Source organism: Fukomys damarensis, unplaced genomic scaffold (assembly GCF_012274545.1).
Source record: "Fukomys damarensis isolate Sample0158 unplaced genomic scaffold, DMR_v1.0_HiC HiC_scaffold_21, whole genome shotgun sequence".
NCBI lineage: Eukaryota > Metazoa > Chordata > Mammalia > Rodentia > Bathyergidae > Fukomys > Fukomys damarensis.
In genome coordinates, this window is record NW_022900933.1 from 17585746 (window position 1) to 17604345 (window position 18600).

General features: G+C 45.2%; 1 protein-coding gene across 1 annotated transcript in view; it reads left to right on the forward strand.

Moving 5' to 3' along the window:
* Positions 1-11510, forward strand: part of Jdp2 (Jun dimerization protein 2) — a 35480-nt gene extending 23970 nt beyond the window's left edge. The window contains exon 3 of the mRNA XM_033766821.1: positions 9543-11510. Within this exon, the coding sequence (XP_033622712.1) occupies positions 9543-9728 (186 nt within the window). The 3' untranslated portion in view covers positions 9729-11510. The remainder of the gene's footprint in view (positions 1-9542) is intronic.
* Positions 11511-18600: the final 7090 nt, after the last annotated feature.

Genomic DNA, 18600 nt, shown 5'->3' on the forward strand with positions numbered 1-18600 from the left:
TGAGCAAGCACAAGGTCCTGAGTTCGATCCCTAGCACAAAAAAAATAGACACTATGCTAAATGCTTTGTGTCTGGTGTCGTTGTATTGGCTTAGTAGCCATATGAGATAGGGCCCTTCATATTCTCTTTCTACAGATGAGGAACTTAAGGTATTGTCAGGTTAAGTGACTTATCTAGGTCTGTTAATAAACAGATGGTAAGACTGAGAACCAAGGTAACCTCAAAGCCTTTGTCTTTAACTGCAACACCTCTGTGCTGGCTCTAATTCATTCATTCATCATTTGGTTTATTTGTTCTTTCATTCATTCACTGATTCAGTGTTCTCATGTCAACGCTGGGCCAGGTACACTTGGGGGGGGGCGTGGTGTACAGGCAGGAGTAGCCATTGTCCACTCGTGGGAACTGGAGTAACAAGGCTGGGTTGGCCTTGGTGTTCTTTCTGTGGCACTGGGGTCTATGAGTCTTTTCTCATGCTTGCCACACATGAAAACCATTCTGAGGCTGCAGGTATAGGCAGCATGGGGCTGTTTGGACGTCTAGGCTGTGAGTCCCTAAGGCGGGGAGTGGTTATCACCGCCAGTCCTACAGCTGGGAGCCCTCAGGGAGATGGTGTACAACTCTGCGCAGCCAGCCTTTGAGAAGTTTCTAAGCCACAGCCTTTGAGAAGGGTAGAGTGTGTCATGGGTCTCCTTTCTGCCCCTCTAGAGTCCCTGCAGTGGGTGGGCCTGTGGGGCCACAGTGAGGCATGGTGAGTCTTCACACAGGGTCCCTGCCTCCCAGGACTCGGCAGCCAGGGAGCAGCAAGAAGAGCCCGAGGCGCCAGCTCACCAGTAACACACCAGCGTGGTAAACCCTGGTGCCACATGAGTGCTGCTCACTGCTCTTCATGCCAGCAGCTCTAGCTGAGCACCTGCTGTGTGCCAGGCGTTTCTCATGCTCCATTTAACCCCTGGCACATTCCAGTGAGACAGGTACCGGTCTCCCATTCTGGAGACCAGCCTACAGCTCAGAGTGCTCAAGGTACTTCTCCCAGATCATACTGCTTGCATTGGGGTGGGGGCTCACTTGCCCATTGGCAAATCTATCTTTCCATTCAGCAAGTGACCAAAGAGGGGCAGGTGGTAATAAGGAGGAGAACAGGGGGTGCAGGGTGTTCCCAGTGACAGCCCTGGCAAAGGCAAGAGGTGTTGTTGAAAGATGTGTTTAAGCTGTTGGAAAGAATGGCAGTGTGGCTCGAGGTTGGAGTACTAAGTGGGTGGAAGGACAGGCTGGCAGGCCCTGACCCTTCCCCGGAGGGTGACCCTGGTGCCAGATTGCCAGGACAATCCGGGTTACGACTCTGGTCCTGACCTAGTGATTCGTGGCACTTCGGTCACCCTCATAGGTGTCCCCATTAGGATGAGGATTTATGTGGTCAGAGAGAGCCCTGGGAAAGACTCCGGAGGGAGGCACGCTGTCACAGAGTCCCTTTGGCCGAAGCATTGGGCCGCTGAAATAGTATGGTGTTGTCCTAGGGAGGAAAGGGGCTGTGAACGGGAAGAGGGGTGTGTGTCCCTAGGATCTAGAGGGAGGTGTGAGGAGCACTGCCAGGGCCCAAGCCCAGTCACTGTGGTTATTGTTCTCCTCCTCCTCCTCCTCCTCCTCCTCCTCGTTCCTCCCAGCATCTCTCCCTCCTCTAGCTCTAGCAGCTTGAGCAGCAAAGGTTGAGTGTGAGGTTAAAGCACAAATGCAGCCAGCCATGTTGACAGTTGCTTGCACACCTGGGTTTGTTCTTTTTCTTTTCTATTTCCTTTCTATCTTTTAGTACTAGAGATTGAACGCAGGGCCTCATGCGTGCTAGGCCAGTGTTCTACCCCTGAGCTGTATCCCTCATCCTTTTTATTTATTTATTTTTTCTTTTTATTAAGTTTATTGGTACAATCTAGGTATACAATACAGTTTCATTCATCATTGGGATTCTGTACCTTTACATAATAGGTCTCGATTCTCATTTTTTCCCCTTGTCCCTGCCCTTCCTTCACCCCCTCCTCCCCTCCCCATTTACAAACACTTTATTTCCATTTTTTCAGTTTCTCATATTTTTTTCCTCTCCCTTATTACCTTTCCCCCACCCTTTCCACTTTCCCTACACCTTTAGCCCTTTACTTCCTATTTCACATTATTAATTATCTCATTAGGATCCTGTGTACTATTATAGTTTTTCACACCAAAGAAACTATTTGGTATTTCAATTAAAGAAATCTCTGTATGAACATTAAAAATAGGGAATCCTAAAATAAAACTAAAAAGGAAAGTAAAAGAGAAAAGGCAATGATGTAACATTAAAATAACCCTTAATTCTGGAGATGAAAATGGTCCCTGAACATATTTAAATTGCTTCTTGCTCTTATACTCTTATCTTATTCTTTTTTTCATTATTTAGAGAATACTTTATTAGTTTCTGTAATCAAACCCACGTAGATATGACCTTACATATTTAGTACAATGTGCTACCCCTGTACACATGGAAAAAAAATTAAAAATAAAAAAATTAACATTTCTAGACCAATATGGCTGTCCATTTCTGTACAATGCCAACTCAACACAGTAAATTGGGATGACTTTTTCCAAAGTTGGCAGCACTGTTAAAATTTCCCAAAATTCAATTTATATATATATGTATATATATATATATTTATATTTATATAAAAAGACTAATAATAGCAGTATGTTATGCATCAATAGCAGCAACAGTTTTTCCAGGTTCTGCAGTCATTTGAACAAAATTATAGACATTCAGCACATTCCATTAAAACAAAACAAAACAAAACAAAAAAACAAAGAAAAGAATAATATCCAGACGCCAGCAAAGTTCTGTTGCTGTTGTGGTACCTGGCACCATTTTTTTTATTAGCATTTTAATCATCATCTGGAAAGAGAACATTCTAGGTAATATCATTAAATGTAGCTCTGATAAAGCATGGTCCCTACTATATATCATAAAGCAGGTACAAGTTATTTTACATTCATAGAGGTATGATACAGTATCGTCATATATCAATAATACTAGATTCAGTTTTGGTTTGAAATTTATTTTGTCTGCAAATAAGATTGCTACCCCTGTTTTTTTCTGGGCTCCTGTCACATGGAGAATTGTTTTCTATCTTTTCACTTTTCACTTTCAGTCTATGGGCTTCTTTTTGCACTATGTATGCAACATATTGTTGGATTTTGCTTCTTATTCCATTTTGCCAGTCTATTTCTCTTGATTGGTGAGTTGAGGCCATTGACATTGCTGGTTATAACTGATATGTACTGACTTATTATTGACATGTTATTGGCCTTTTGTTGACTCTTTTTACTTTTTCACCTTCTCCTTTTAATTTCTTGCCTTGCCTATTTGATTTGCTCTGTTGGGCCTCATGGTGTTGTTGCCTTCATTGTCTTTTTCTAGGATATTGTTTAGAATTGCTTGTAGTGCTGGTTTGGGATTCATGTAGTTTCTCAGGTATTCTTTGTCATGGAAGTGTCTTATTTCCCCATCCATTTTGAAAGAGAGTTTTGCAGGATACATCAGTCTAGGTTGGAGGTTGTTCTCTTTTAGTACTTGAAATATCTCATTCCAGGCTCTCCTTGCCCCAAGGGTTTGTGTTGAAAAGTCTGCTTTGATTCTGATGGGCTTTCCTTTGTATGTTATTTGTTTCTTTTCTCTTACTGCTTGTAGTATTTAGTTCTTCTGTTGGGTTTCTGGGATCTTGATTATTATATGTCTAGGTGTAGATTTTTTTTTATTGTAGCTAGTTGGGGTCCTATATGCCTCAGTTATCTGAATGTCAAATTCTTCCCCTCTGTTTGGGAAGTTTTCTGTCATTAATTCTGCGAACAGCTTTTTTAAGTCATTTGTATTTTCTCCTGCTACTTCATGTATTCCTATCAGTCTTATGTTATTCTTCTTTGCATCATCTAGGAGTTGTTGGATTGATTTCTCATGATCCCTTACTGTTTTTAAGAGACCTCTCTTTTCATGGTCACTGACTGCAATCTTATCTTCTATATCTGAGAGTCTATCTTCGCATTCTTTTATTCTGTTGCATACACTTTCTGTGGAGTGTTTAATCTCCTGGATATCTGTTTGAATCTGTTTTATGGATTCCATTTCTTTCCTATGTTGGGCGTTTATTTTTTCCATTTCTTTCTTATGCTGGGCCTTCATGGCTTCTATCATGGTCCTGAGCTCATCTATTTTTTTTGTCAGTTTCTGCTCTAGAGTCTCAAATCGCGACTTCCATTTTGCTCACTATCTCTATGGTTATCTGGGAAATTATTTCTGTTTTGAACTTTTCTAGAGCCTGATTGATCTGTTTTGTTACTTCCTGTGCTTTGAGTTCAGGGTGTCCTGGTGGTTCACTCTCAGCCTTTTCATCCTCATTTGCCCTACTGTTTGCCATTGACGAACTGGAAGTCTGTCCTTGTGTCTTGCTTAAGTGTTTTCTCATTTTTATTTTTGTTGTGGGACTGTCCTTGGTTTAATTTCTGGGTTATCACCCAAATCTTCCTGATATAGTTGCACCCTAGTTTCTGTGTCTCTAACGATGCACAGACATTCTCATCTTCATCACATCAGAGAAACAGCTCATCAAATCAACTGCAATGCTTTATCCCAACTGATACAATCAGCAACACGTTAAAATCAAGCACAACTTGGACACTGACCACCTGTGGTAGTCACTAGTCTATCACCCTTAAATCATTTGAATTAAATTGAAATCAAGAAGCAGTCCAGAACATGTCTGCAGTGAACAAAATTTCAATATAGTGTATTTACCATTTAATGGCTTAGACAGAGCGAGGATACAAGACCCCTGGTCTCAGTTAGCTGATGGCTGAACCCCACGACGCTGACTGACCTCCGGCTGCAAGGCCCAGATTGAGTTCCCCAACCTTGTGAATGGTTGAACTCCACAATGTTCTATTAGAGGTTTCCCATGCCCTTTCTTTAAAGATGTTCAAAGTTGGGCATTCAGAAAAATACCCTTGATGACCACCTCTGCCTCTGCAGAGTGGGTCCAAAGACTGGCACAGTCAGGAGGTCTGAGAGTGCGGGCGGGGGGGCTTATGGAGGTTCAGGGGCGCCTGTGCGGCTACCTTCCTGGCACTTGAGCGATGGTGGCTGGGGCAGGAGAAGGCGTCACCCTTTTTATTTTTGAAACAGAGTCACTAAGTTGCCCCGACTGGCCTCAAACTGGTGATTCTCCTGCCTCACTGAGTAGTTGGGACTATAGGAATGCAACCAGTGTAATTTAGTTTTCAATATCTATAAAATATTTGCAGGGTTCAAGGTACAAAGGGATATATACAAGAAGTGCTCAAAATATAGAGTGTTTAAATTTAAAAAATATTTATTAAAGTAAAATTCCCATTGCCATTCATATGCCTTAAAATACTCCCCCTCACTCTGAACACACTTAGTCTGTTATTTCTGCCACAGTCTGAAGCAGTTCTGGAAGTTCTCTTTCATGAGGGTCTTTACAAGGTGTGATAAAAAAAATAGGGTGAACGCTGCTGCTGAGTGCTGTCTGAGAAAAGGCAGCCTTGTGAAAACATTACAGTGAGTCCTCATCCATCTCATTCACCAGATCTGACACTGCAACTTCTGGCTCTTCCCCAAAGCCAAAATGACCAAGAAAGATAAATGTTCTGAATCAATTCAGGACACTGAGGCAGCCACAACAGCACAACTGTAGCACTCTCGAAAGAGGACTTCTAGACTTGCTTCCATAAGTGGGGAGAATAATGGGGTAGGTATGTTTGAAGCAAGAGAGGTTAATGGCAGTGTCTTTTACCATAATGCGTTTTTAAAATGTAAACATTCACCGTATGTTTGAATCACATCTCATATGTGTGTGTGTGTGTGTGTGTGTGTGTGTGAACAAGAGAGAAAGAGAATGTGTATGTATGTGTATTACATGTAAAAAGTCATCCTCCCACCCCTGATCCCTGGACACCCAGCTCTGCCCCAGGAGTTTCTGCATCTCAGAGAGGACACCTGCCTATCCAGCCAAAGCTTCTCTCTCCTGCAGTGCTGGCTCCAGTCACACTGCTGTGCAGGACACAGGCTCTCTGGTGCTTGGTAGCGATCATACTACCTCAAGCTCCCTTGGCATTCCGTGCTCTTCACAGCCACTCTGTTCTGGACAGTCACAGTGACTCTGAGATGAGACAAGGAGCCCCATTCCATGGATGAAGACCCAGAGAGATGAAAGGCTTACGCAAGATCACACAGTGGCCGAGAAGCGGGCCAAGAGCCCAGGGCTTCCTCTGCTCCCCAGCACTCTATGCAGGCTGCCCAGACTCAGAGCAGTTAGGAAATTTATTCACAGGAGCCTGGCTTCCAGGCAGCAGAGCCAGGATTTTAATGTAGATACATCTCTCAGGCTCAGAAGGTCACACACATCAGGCTGCTTCCCAATTCTTACAAAAAAGTTAGTGGAACTCTAGTATATATGCCTTCTTCTTCTTTTCAATATGAAGACAGAGACTCTTAGTGCTTAAGGTCTCCTGGACCAATCGCTGTATTTTCTGAAAGAAAACTGAAGCCCAGAGACAGGGCATGGCTTGGCCAAGGTCACATGGCTTGGATGGATGAAAACCAGACACTCAGCCTTCCACCTGATATATTTTTCAGCTGACTTTGCTGACCGCAGTGTAGTAGGCAGAAGCTTAACTTGCACTAATTGAATTCTAAAACACCAAATGGTTTTGATTTTTCTAGAGCAATAAATACCTATTAGAAGTAAAAATTAAAAAAAAATTGCCGACAGAATCACTTCGCTTCATAACTAACATGTGGAAGATCCCTGCCCATTTCTGTCTTCATTCATTAGGAAACAAATCAGGTAATTACTGTTATAAAACCACAAACCACCCCTGCAGTCATGATTGGGAAAAGATTCTCCTGAAAACAACTTATAGTTATACAATAACTACATACACAACACTAACCAATAACTGAATAAGAAGGAATAAAAGTGAAAGGTGGTTAATTACATCGTGACAATCAGGAAGAATTCAAGATGTCCCATGATGTCCTCTAATATTCTCCATAAGCAACAGATAACTGGGACCCTGTGATAGCTGTGTGTTGCCCATACCTCACTGATCTTGTGTGACACTGATGTCCCCACGGAGGCTTGGTTGGACATGGGGTAGTTTCACAGAGGTGGATCTGTGTGTGGTGCTATCAAATTGTGCATGTTGAATGCCTCGCCTTGCACGTCTAGTTTTAACTTCAAACTTACTGTACGTAAAACCACACCCTTTCTATGCCTGCCGACTGCTCCGTAGAACAATGACCCTTCTTGGCTGTATTCAGGCTCCAGTCAACTCTCTGCCCTGTCTCCCTTCATTCTCCAAGTCCAGGCAACCACCCAGACCCCCATTTCCTTCTAAACATCTTTCGTCTCTTTCTTCATACTGTTCTTCTGCTCATGAAGTTAGACTGAAAATCCCTTAAGCTTCTCTGACCCTTTGGTTTATAAAGTGCTTTACTCATACTAGTTCATCTAATTACAATAATCACCATCTTTTTTACAAACCAGATAACTGAGGCTTGGAGAAGTTGAGAGACTTGTTCTGGACTTTGATTCTAAATTGACAGGCTTTCCATGGCCACTGTCTGGTGAGCTTTGGGCCCAGTGACTGTTTATCCTCACCACAGTCCTGTACTTCCCTGTGTCCATGGCCTTGATGACTTGGAGCTTGTCTTTCAGGACCGAGGTTAGCCCTCTGTGAAGGTCTCCAAAGCCCTAAATGGCTGCTGGTTCTCTAGGAAGCTCTGCCTTGCTTATGAGTTCTTTCTTCCCTGAGAGCAGAAGTTCCATAAGAGCCACGCTGGGACCTCGTGGCCTTTGGATTCCCCAAGCACTCCTCGTACAAGCAGGTCCTCAGCACATACCCCTGGGTGGGTGGGTTGTCCCATGACCCCTGGAGACAAAGGCTCAGGTGACCTTGAAAATGGAGCTAACCCCATAGGCTAGAGGGTGCTGGATGGTCAGAGTTTGTGAGACTTTCCCAAAGTCACTGCAAGCCAGGCCCAGTGGCCAGAATCGGCACCAAGCTGCTGTGGATTGTGGGGTCACAGACTGTCATGGCTCCCCATGAGGTCTCTCTCGGCCCTCTGAGGTGGATTTCTTGGGGGGAATTCTGAGAACTGTGGATCAGGCCAGCCTCCCAGTCATGTCTCAGCTGTTGGACTAAACACCGCCATAGCTAGTTTTTAGTATTTTCCCTCTGAGCACTGTTTTCCTTCTTCAAGGCTGTTTTCCTTGGGTGTCTGGTCACATGGCCTGCCTCCCTCAGCTGCTCTGAGTTCTTTGGGCGCTCATGCCCCCACCTCAGAGATGAGCACACAAACCAGCTCAGTCTGACCGGTATGGCCCACATGGGCCCCACCCAGGGCTTCTGGGATCCCAGGGCACCCTGATGAGGAAGCAAGCTCATAGGCTTGTGGGCTGTTCAGTCGTCACAAAGACACCGAAACCACAGCTTGCCCTTTGGCTGATCTGGGTCACACAGTCAGTCCCTGCACTGCTGGCATTTTGGACTAGTTCATTCTCATGAGAGCACACTGGGCACAGCAACATGTTCACAGCATCCCTGCCCTTGGCCCACCTTGTGCCTGTGCGGAATATCTGTGGCCTGGGTGGCACAATCACTCCCAGTTGGGAACCACTGGCCTAAAACTTTCCTGGCCCATGAATAAATGTTGACTCTTAGGGTGAAGAGTTTTAAGTTCTAAATTTTTAGACACAGTCCAAGGAAAATCCTTTAGATGCTTTTCTGTTTTGCTGTTTGAACCCCCCAGGTTTTCGACTGTCAATGCCCTGCACTTGATCTAATCACTCCCACCCAATCACCAAGCTTCTTCCCTTCCTCCAAGCCTCTCCTCCTGAGCTGGAGGTGCCCTGGAAATCTCACTGAGGTCTACTTAGAGTCTTACTTTGGAACCAGCAGGTTGACTATTGATTGCCTAGCTGTGGACTAAGCTTCTGGATTCCAGGAGACATGGAAGAGACTGTTCAAATAATTATAGACTAATATCCAGGAAGCACAGGTTCTAGGAGGAACCTTGTGGCCACAGTGGACTCCTTGATCTCACAGACCAAAATATTCCCACCTTATTGATGGCATTATCGTACATCAAGCAGCCATTGTACTGCCATCTGTCAGCAATCTCCAATCCTTCCATGGACCCTCCGTGGACTTGCACTAGATCCACCTGGCCTCCATTCACCTTGTACAAAGGCCCTGAGGAAGGAGGCTGTTTGGCATATTTGAGCAGCATCTAGGAGTCCACTGAGGCTGGAGTGGGTTGTGGGCGGAGCGGGGCTGAGGCGTCAGCTGTGCTCCTTCCACTGTGACAGAGGCTGGTGTGTGCCTGTAGAGAGACAGCTGACTCAGAGGTCCGAGCTCTACTGGAAGCCCAGAGTGCCCGGTGGGCAGAGCCTTTCTCCCCTGACCTGGTCGAGTGACCACTTACGGCACATGTGTGTGTTTGTGTGCAGGAGTCTGAGCGGCTGGAGCTCATGAATGCCGAGCTGAAGACCCAGATCGAGGAGCTGAAGCAGGAGCGGCAGCAGCTCATCCTGATGCTGAACCGCCACCGCCCCACCTGCATTGTCCGCACCGACAGCGTTAAAACGCCGGAGTCTGAAGGCAACCCACTGCTGGAGCAGCTGGAGAAGAAGTGACCCTGGGCTGGGAGGAGACTGAGGAGGAGAGACGGAGGGGAGGAGGACAGGCTCCCGGAGGGCCCTTCCTTGGTACATGAAAAACTACACAATGAGGCTCAGCACAGCTGGCACCCACCGGGCTTTTTTGTGAAACTCAGATCAGCCACACAATGGAAAGAGCAGGCTGAAGAAACCCAGAGGGACCAAGTGCCGAGACCAAAGTTGACCCGTGGGTAGAGCTATCCTGCCTGGGCCCCGGCTTGAAGGAGGCAGGAGCAGAGAGAGGCAGCCTGGGGTTCCTCCAGCCTCTCTCCCAGGGCACTCACCCAAGGGACCACCAAGCAGCCAGGAAAAGCCATGAGTTGCAACCAAAATTCGGCTGAGGATGGATCTCAGCATGAACTGCAATCCTCCTGCCCCCAGTCCTGCCCCAACCGGATGCAAAGCTGGACAGGGGGCTGCTGCAGGGCCCTGATACCCCTGCCAGGGAAGTGGCAGTGGGACGCACCCTCGCCAGCCCTGCTGGAGTTTGCTGTGGGCACTGAGGCGCGGGCGCCCTTCCAAAGCACACACTCACTGAATGTTTACAGGCTGGCTGTCTTGGCAGGGCTTTCAACTGCACATGTTTTTTATACTTTTTTTTTTAATATTTTTTACAAAAAAAAAGATTTTATACAAGCAATATATATATGGATTTCTATAATCACTTGATGTGATACAGTATAAATATGCTATGGTTTGTTACGGACAGATATTCACCAGTTATGGCCGTTGCGTTAACTCCTAAGTACCGTAGTCTCTGGGTGTCAGGGGTAGCCGGGCCGGGCGGGGTGCATTTCCGCCCTTGTAAACCCTTCCTAGTACTCAGTCCTGTATCTCTCAGTAAACGTTGCTCTTATTACCCAGCTGCCTCGAGTGCTGTCTGCCTGGGGAGGGGGTCCCGCGAGACACCATCAGCCATAGCCACGTCATTTCCACAGTCACCCTTCTGGGTACGTATGGGCAGGCCCATCTCCCAGGTGAAGAAGGTGAGGCTCAGAGAAATCAAAGTGGACCGGTTAGCAGTGTCCTATTTCCCTGGCATGTCAGGGAGCAGCAGTGGCCCCCTTTCACAGGTGAAAAATTGGAACAAGCCTTGGAGATTAAGCTTGCGGTTGCCATTTTTGGAAGCCTTACCCTGTGACAAACACATATAGTCTCATTTACTTCTCCCAACAGCACAAAGTAGGCATTATTCTCAGTTTTACAGCTGAGGCTCAGAGAGGGCAAATGACTTACCCAAGGTCACCCCACTGGCAAGGAACAGGCTGGTACTGAAACTGCCTCTAGATACCGGCTGTGAGCGTCCCCGTGGTTTAATGTCTCACCCGATCAGAACAGGGAGCTTAGTAGACGAGACCATACTTCCATACTTAGAGATGTAATTTCTGGGAAGGCTGGTTAGAGTTCCACGCTGCCCCGGGATGATATCCCGCTGGGTCTGAGCCTGGCGCAGAGGCATTTCCTCCTCCGTGGCCTCACACCTGCCCTGCGGAACAGGGATGGCCCAGGGCCGCTCACACGGCAGCTGCCGTTTATTTGGTGCTCAACAGCAGTTCACGAGGCTCTGCCACATGGGCTTCCCCATTTGCTTTTGCAGTGTCGTGAGGCAGGCAGGAGAGGAGGTTTTAGTGCACTTGTCACCAACGCTTACAAACTGAAGCCTACAAAAATTAAAGTTCACTTGGCTGAAAAGAGGCGGAACTGAGTGGACTCAATGTCCCCCACCCCCATCCCATCCCTCATAGTTTTTTGTTTGTTTGTTTGTTTGTTTTTTTGCGGTACTGGGAATTGAACCCAAGGCCTTCACACTAACCTACATCTCCAACCCTTTTCAAATTTATTTATTTTGAGACAGAGTCTCACTAAGTTGCCCAGGCTGAGCTTGAACTTGCAATCCTCCTGGCTCAGCCTCTCCAAGTGCTGGGATTACAAGTATATACCGCCGTATCCAAAAGCCTACCTTCTAATCCTATGCTTTTTCTCTCATCACTGGAGGTAGCTAACTAGTTGCTAGTTGATGAGGCTTTGTGTTAAGAGCAGGAAACCTTGAGTTACTTCCACAGTTGTGACAGAGGCCTGCTGGGCTGGACAGAAATGGGAAATAGGTCACAGATCCACACTTGGTCTCATTTCCTCACCTCAAGTTCCTGCCCCACAGTGTGCATGGCATCCTATCCCGAGCCCTGCCTTGGAGACAGCCTTGTCAGCTCACGCTGGCTGCGAACCTTCTGCACTGTGGAGCCTGGGGAAAGGGGAGCTGTGAATTCCTGGGGCCTTCGGGTGTCCTGGTGGATGCTCCTGTAGGACTGCCAATAACAGACACCTGGCTACGGCTCGTCTGGTTCCCTTTTGGGTGCTGAGAGTCCTGCCTCTCTAGAACACAGTGTTTCTTGGGCTGTGCAGATGGGTTGTCTCCAGGAATCAGTGATTAGCCCTTGGTCATGCCTGCTATGGAATCTGCCAACTCCCCTGGGGCCACCACCCTTCCTGTGGGCAGCTGGAAGCCACAGTCCCAGCCTTCATCATAAGCCCAGTGTTCGATCAAGTGTTTTCTTTGAGCCTGTATATATGCATCGCTTCAGCTGAGTCACACAAGTTGGCTGTGGGTCTGCAGTGTCATCCCACGTTCACATGAGGAAACTCGGGCCCAGAGAGGAAGACCTGATCGGTAGCAGTGCCAAGATTACAGCTTGACTCAGGTGTATAAAAGCTCAGGCTGAGCCTCACCAGGAAAGGAAATGCTGAGTTTGTGTTGTGACTGCTGTTGCCAGGGGAGCTTGGCAGGAGGCCCTGAGATGGCAAAGGCCTCACAGTCCACAGTGAGGATCCCCAGCTCTTGGATGCCCTTCTCCAACTGCTTGTGCAGAAGATTCAAGATCCAGTCTTCTGCTGCTTAGTCCTGAGCCCTACGTTTCTCATCTGTCAAGGGAGAAGCATAGCAACCCAAGTCTTTCTTATAGGAGTGTTGTCAGGATCAAAGAAGGAATCGATGTAAATGTTTTATGAAATATAAAGTTCCAAGCTGGGCACAGGGGCACATGCCTGTAACTCCAGCATTCTGGATGGCTGAGGCAGGAGGATTACAAGTTCCAGCCAGCCTCGGCAATTTAGCAACTTACTGGGACTCTTTACCGTACCAATTACTTGAATATCTCTTATTCTCTAGGGGGTGCTATGGTGTTTGTGTTCTGACTGCATGTCCAGTCCCCGTGGTGTGTTGAATGCCTGGGGTCTAAGAATCCTGGCTTTTTTTTCTGCTCCTTGATGGCCACAACCAGCTGTGCTAGGCTCATCATCTCTGCCCTGGGCCTCAGGGCCTCGTGCCAGGTGGTCATAAGTAAGACCTGTGCCACCTTTCATCTGGGTTCAGATGAGAATCAATGAGCCAATGTGCCACCATGGCCTGAGAAGGTCAAAATTCTTTAGCTAACAGATGAGCAAACGTGTTCAGGATTCAAATTAGAGGAAACTTACATGTGCTGCCTTTGGGAAATCAGGGTGACTGCTCTTGTAAAGCAATTGAGCAATAACAAGGACTGCCAAATCTAAATATATCCTGCGCCATAGCAAGTTGTCTCCTGAATACATACTTGGGAAGAATTCTAACAGAAATGTACAAGAATCATTCGTGGTTTGTTTGCATTAAAGAAAAATTGGAAGCAACATGAATGCCTACAGACTGTAAGAATGGACAAGCAAATTGCAGTGTTTTCATAAAATGGAATAGCATTCAGTTAGAAAAAGGAAACAAGGTACAGGTATCAATGAGGATTCATCTCAGAAAACTAATGTGGAGCTCGGGGGTAGGGAGGGAAGTGTACAAGGGTGGTATTTGGCTAGCATTTCTGAATGTGTGAAATGGTACTTTAAGGCTTAGGGGTACACAGATCTGGGCAATAGAGGTTACAACCAGGCACAGGAATGCTATAAATACCAAAATCAGGATTGCTCCCACCAGAGAGTGTGGACTGGGAAGTCATCCTCGGATAAATAGGACACTGGGTTTCAACTCTATGTGCAACATTTCATTTATTTTTAAAGCTCGTCATCAAATGTAGAATAACACTAGATTTTGTCAGAGGTGGGCTATGTGGGTGGGGATATGGGTCATATTCCCTTCCATGCTCCCCTGTATGTTCAGTATGTTTTCCAATAAAGGAAAGCAAGTCACAATACAAATAGAAGGTTTTGGATTTTATTTTTCTTTCCGTCCTTAACAAACTCAGAAAATAAAAACCAATCCGAATTGCAATGGATTGCAGCATATGCTCTCTGAATTTATGCAAATTTAATTGTATGCCTAGAGGGAGAGAGAAACAATTCAAAGCAATGTGAGGAGTTTAGCTGGCTGGGCCCCTGGGCAGGGTGCCCTGGAGGCTGGAGGGAGGGCACCTTGAGGAGTGTTGATCTGCTCTGATTCAGTGGCTGCTGGTCCCTGAGCTCTGCATAGCAGGCAATTAAGGCATGTTCAAGGTTAATTCAGACCCTAGAGTTTCTCCTTAGCTGCTGACTTTTCAACTCAACCCCTGTGTGAGTTGCAGCTCCACCATACCACAGTGGTACTGTGGTCTAGAATCTAAAGCACAGGGGAAGCCTGTTGCAGATATGAACCCAGTTGTCATTGGTGTGTTTGTTTCCTGTTGCTGCTGGGACAAATCACCATAGACTTTAATGGCTTAAAACAGTACAGATTTGATTATCTTACAGCTTACAGGAGGTCAGAAGGCTGCAGTGGGTGGCGTGGATCTTAAGTCAAGGTATTGACAGAACTGTATTCCTTTGGAGGCTGTAGGGGAGACTCTATTACTTTGCCTTTTCCATCTTCTGGGGCTGAACTCTGACACTGGCTCTTCTGCCTTTCTCTTCAATCTGTTAAGGAGCCTCATGATAACATTGGGCTCACCCAGAAAATCTAGGGCAGTCTCTTTAAGACTGACCAACAAACTTAATCTCTCTGCAGCCTTATTCTCCCTGGCCAGCTGTCAAATTCACAGGTTCCAGAGATTAGAACAAGGGTATCTTTGGGTGGCCATTATGTGGCCAGTTAAAAGTTAGAGGTTCTAGGGCTAGGGATTTAGTCCAGTGGTTCCACCGCCTGCCTCAAAATAGCAAAGTCCCAAGTTTGATCCCCGGTACCAAAAACAAACAAACAAAAGTTAGAGGTTCTAGTCAGGTGTGGTGGTGCACAGCTATGATCCTAGCACTGAGAGGCTGAGTGAGATAGGAGAATTGAAAGTTTAAGTCTACACTGAGCAACTTAGCAAATTAGTGAGAACCTATCTCAAAATAAAAAATAATGTAGCTCAGCATGAAAGCCCCGGCTTCAATCTTCAGTACTGACTGATAAATATATGTATGTATATGTATGTTAGAGGTTCTTAACACTGACCCTTCCCACTAGCTGGTAAGATAGGCAACTCCCAGTGTCAGTGCTGTGAAGGTAGATGTCCTGCATGGAACATTCCCAGGGCTGGCACAATGCCTGGCGCATGGTAGATAGTTGACACACCGTAACACAGACACATATGCAAACACAGATAGGTGAAACAACACAAACAGAATTATAAGCACAATACTCAGATACGTGTGCGTGTTGCACAGTTACACATTTATTCACAAATATATTAAAGTAGTGAGATTAATGCTTTTATGTTACAGTTCTAAAATTTTGAAATGAGTTTATTTACCATATTGGCATATCTCGGTTCTTTGGGAATATCTAAATTATGGTTAACAAGGATGCTAACTAAGCTGGATGTACTGTTTTGGCTTAAAGTTACTATTTTTAGAAATACCTTTTCTTTTTGTCTCCAAAACTAGTTTTGTGAGTGATCCCTAAAGAAACAACCCCAATGCTTTGTACCATTGGCAGCAAAACTGCACCTAAGCTCACCTGTAGAGGACATGTGTGGGGCTCCACTGGTGACCCCCTGGCTCCAGCTCTGTCATGTGACCATCGACAGGCAGAAGCCCCTTCACACAGGCACAGCCATGCCTTTCTCTCCCACTTCCCACCTTGTGGGGCATCCACGGCCACTTCTTGGCACCTGTGTGCAACCTGGAAATTTAAGCATTAATGGCTCCAGGGCCTTCTGTGACGAACTGGGATGGAGGTAGACTTTACTGTCCTTTACTAGAGGAGATCCGCCTCCCCTTGCCTGGAGACCTACAAAGATTGCAGTTGAAACAGTGCAACCTGCCTCATGATGTTTATCCTCAAGAGCCACACCTGCTACACTCAGCTGGATCACATGTCCATACAACCTCATTTGGAGAAATAGATTTCCTGCTCCAGAATAACTTACTTGAAGGAAAAATAGTCTGGCATAGATTAGAAGAATCAGGAAAAGATGTACAGGTATGGCTAGATCTGGAAGGTGGGATGCCAAAGTCTAGAAAAAAGGAGAGTTGTTTTATGTGGGAGCACTTGGCTGTGAGTCAAGGCTCGACTGTGGCATTGACCAATTAATTAATATACTGTTAGTTTTGTTTCTCAAAGCTTACATATGGTATTAACCTCAAATAAATGAGGTGCAGATTCTAGAACTGCCTTGTCAGAAAGTAGGGCATCAAAGTAGGTTAAACATACTCATACCATACTTTTCTAATGTAAATCTAGCATTATAGTAGCTGGCTATCCAATCTCAGTAGCTGTGCCTGGGAGATACAGGAAGCAATCTTTGTATTTACCCACTTGGTTCAACTAACAGTAAGGCGTGTGCCCATGTACAAAACTGTCAAACAGATTTTTACCTATGTAATGCTCTGTGTAACATTTTTGCATATATTTCCATGGGTATCATAGCATGTAAAATATATTCATACCACTCCTCTGTTATATAAACATGTACTTTATCATAATGGCATGTGGGTGTGACTCGCAGTAGCTGGGCCTGGGGAAACCAGGAACCCATCTGTGCATATGAATGAGGAGGTGTGTACATGAGCTCCAAAGCAGCAACAGGTGAGTTTTACCCATGAAATGTTCGTTGTTAAATTTCTCTGCATTTAGGATTTTTTTTTTTAAGTTTCTTTCGATTTTTCTGGTAAAAGTAGCCCAATTCAATATAATGTCACATGAAAAATCAGGTTTGCAAGTTTTGGAGGAGGTCAAAAGTGAATCACCAAGTAATTCATGCATGGATGATGATGATGATGATGACTTTGACTTTGGCCATGTGAACCAAAGTTCCTGTGACAGCAAAATGGAGCAATAATTCACCAGTACAGACACAGGGAATGCAGACCTTCTTGATTCAGATGACAAAGAAAATGGAAATCTGTGTACATATTTGACTAATTGAAATGGTACAAAATGGTCCCATGACCCAATGGAGCTATTATAGACAGCTAAGTTAGTTAGAGGCAGCTAAGGCAATCAGACAGGGCTAGGCCCTCAAAGAAGTCAGTGCAGAAGGTAAGAACACATTACAACTATGGCTGGAGGTGCATTGGTTGAAGGCTGGACCTCAAGATAGAGACAAAATGACTACAGCTCCATATTTTCCTAAGGGACGAACAATAATGATTGATATTCTAAACAGACATCAGTCACTTTGGATGGGGGACCAAGACCTCTTGATCCATCCCTTCCAGTAAAGGTCCTTGTTCTTTCCATGTACACTTGCTACATGATTTGCTTCCCCATTGGATCAATATTGCCTAAGTGACTATATTCGTAATCTTATTGGTTGACCATAGTTTTGTCCCACCTTATGCCCACCTTGTGATTTTGTATCCAATTCACAATTTTGCTCTATAAAACTTCTTTGAGAAGTGGGTTCATGAGCTACCCACTTTCTGGGTCCCCACCTGTCCCTCTCAGCCAGAAGCTGTTTAATCTCTCAATAAACATTTCTATGTTAGTTACTTTTCTCTCATTGCTGAGACAAAATACCTGACACGCAAAGTGAGAGGGGAAGGGGTTTATTTGGCTTACAGTTCACAGGGGTTTCGGTCCATAATTGGTTGATTCCAAGGCAGGGATGGCAAACAGTCATCGCAGAGGAGGAACAGCATGGCACACACAAAGCAGCAAAGCAGCAAGGGAGACCTCACCATATCTCTCTGCCTCTCTTATCCCATCCAGACTACCAGAATTAGGATGGTACTAAAGCACTTTCTCACACGTAGTGGTTTAGCAATCACACGCCCTTAATCCTAGCATCACACATTCCAGATTCCACCACCTCTTACCGAATGAGGCTTTGAGGGGACATCCTGATCCAGAACATAACAATTTTCTACTCTTAAATTATGTTGTTTCTAGAATTCATTCTTCAGTTTTAGAAAACATAATCTTGGCATATCAGCTATGTAACGGGTTGAGAGTTACATCTATTTCCACTATCTCAACTGGAAGGAGGTAAGAGTTTGCTTTTGTTTCATAGAGTCTGGATTCTAACTTGCTTAGGTAATCGAAAATTGTCATCCTTGTTTGTCAGTTGCTTCTGTCTTGAATTTTTATGCCTTGTCTTTGTCGATTGCTTATGTCTTTCATTTTTATCCCTGCTTCTCTTTTACGCACTGTCTTTTGTTAAAATTTAAGTTGAGAATATGGGAAATTATGACGTTTCTTTGATGGGGCATTGTATTCCTGTTTTGTACCTGCTGCATTGGGAACTTCCTAGGGCTCCTTGTTTGATGTGTTCGATTGTTGTGGTTTGTCATCTTATCTTAAGCAACAGCACTAGGATAGGGAAAAATAATGTTAGAATGTCCCCTAGTGGACTTGGCTATGAAATGCCATAAAATGGGTCTTTTTATGAAATGTAGTTCACAGGAAATACATACATGCCTATAAATAAATCATGGGACCCCATCTGCCAATTAAAAGGTAATAGGCTGG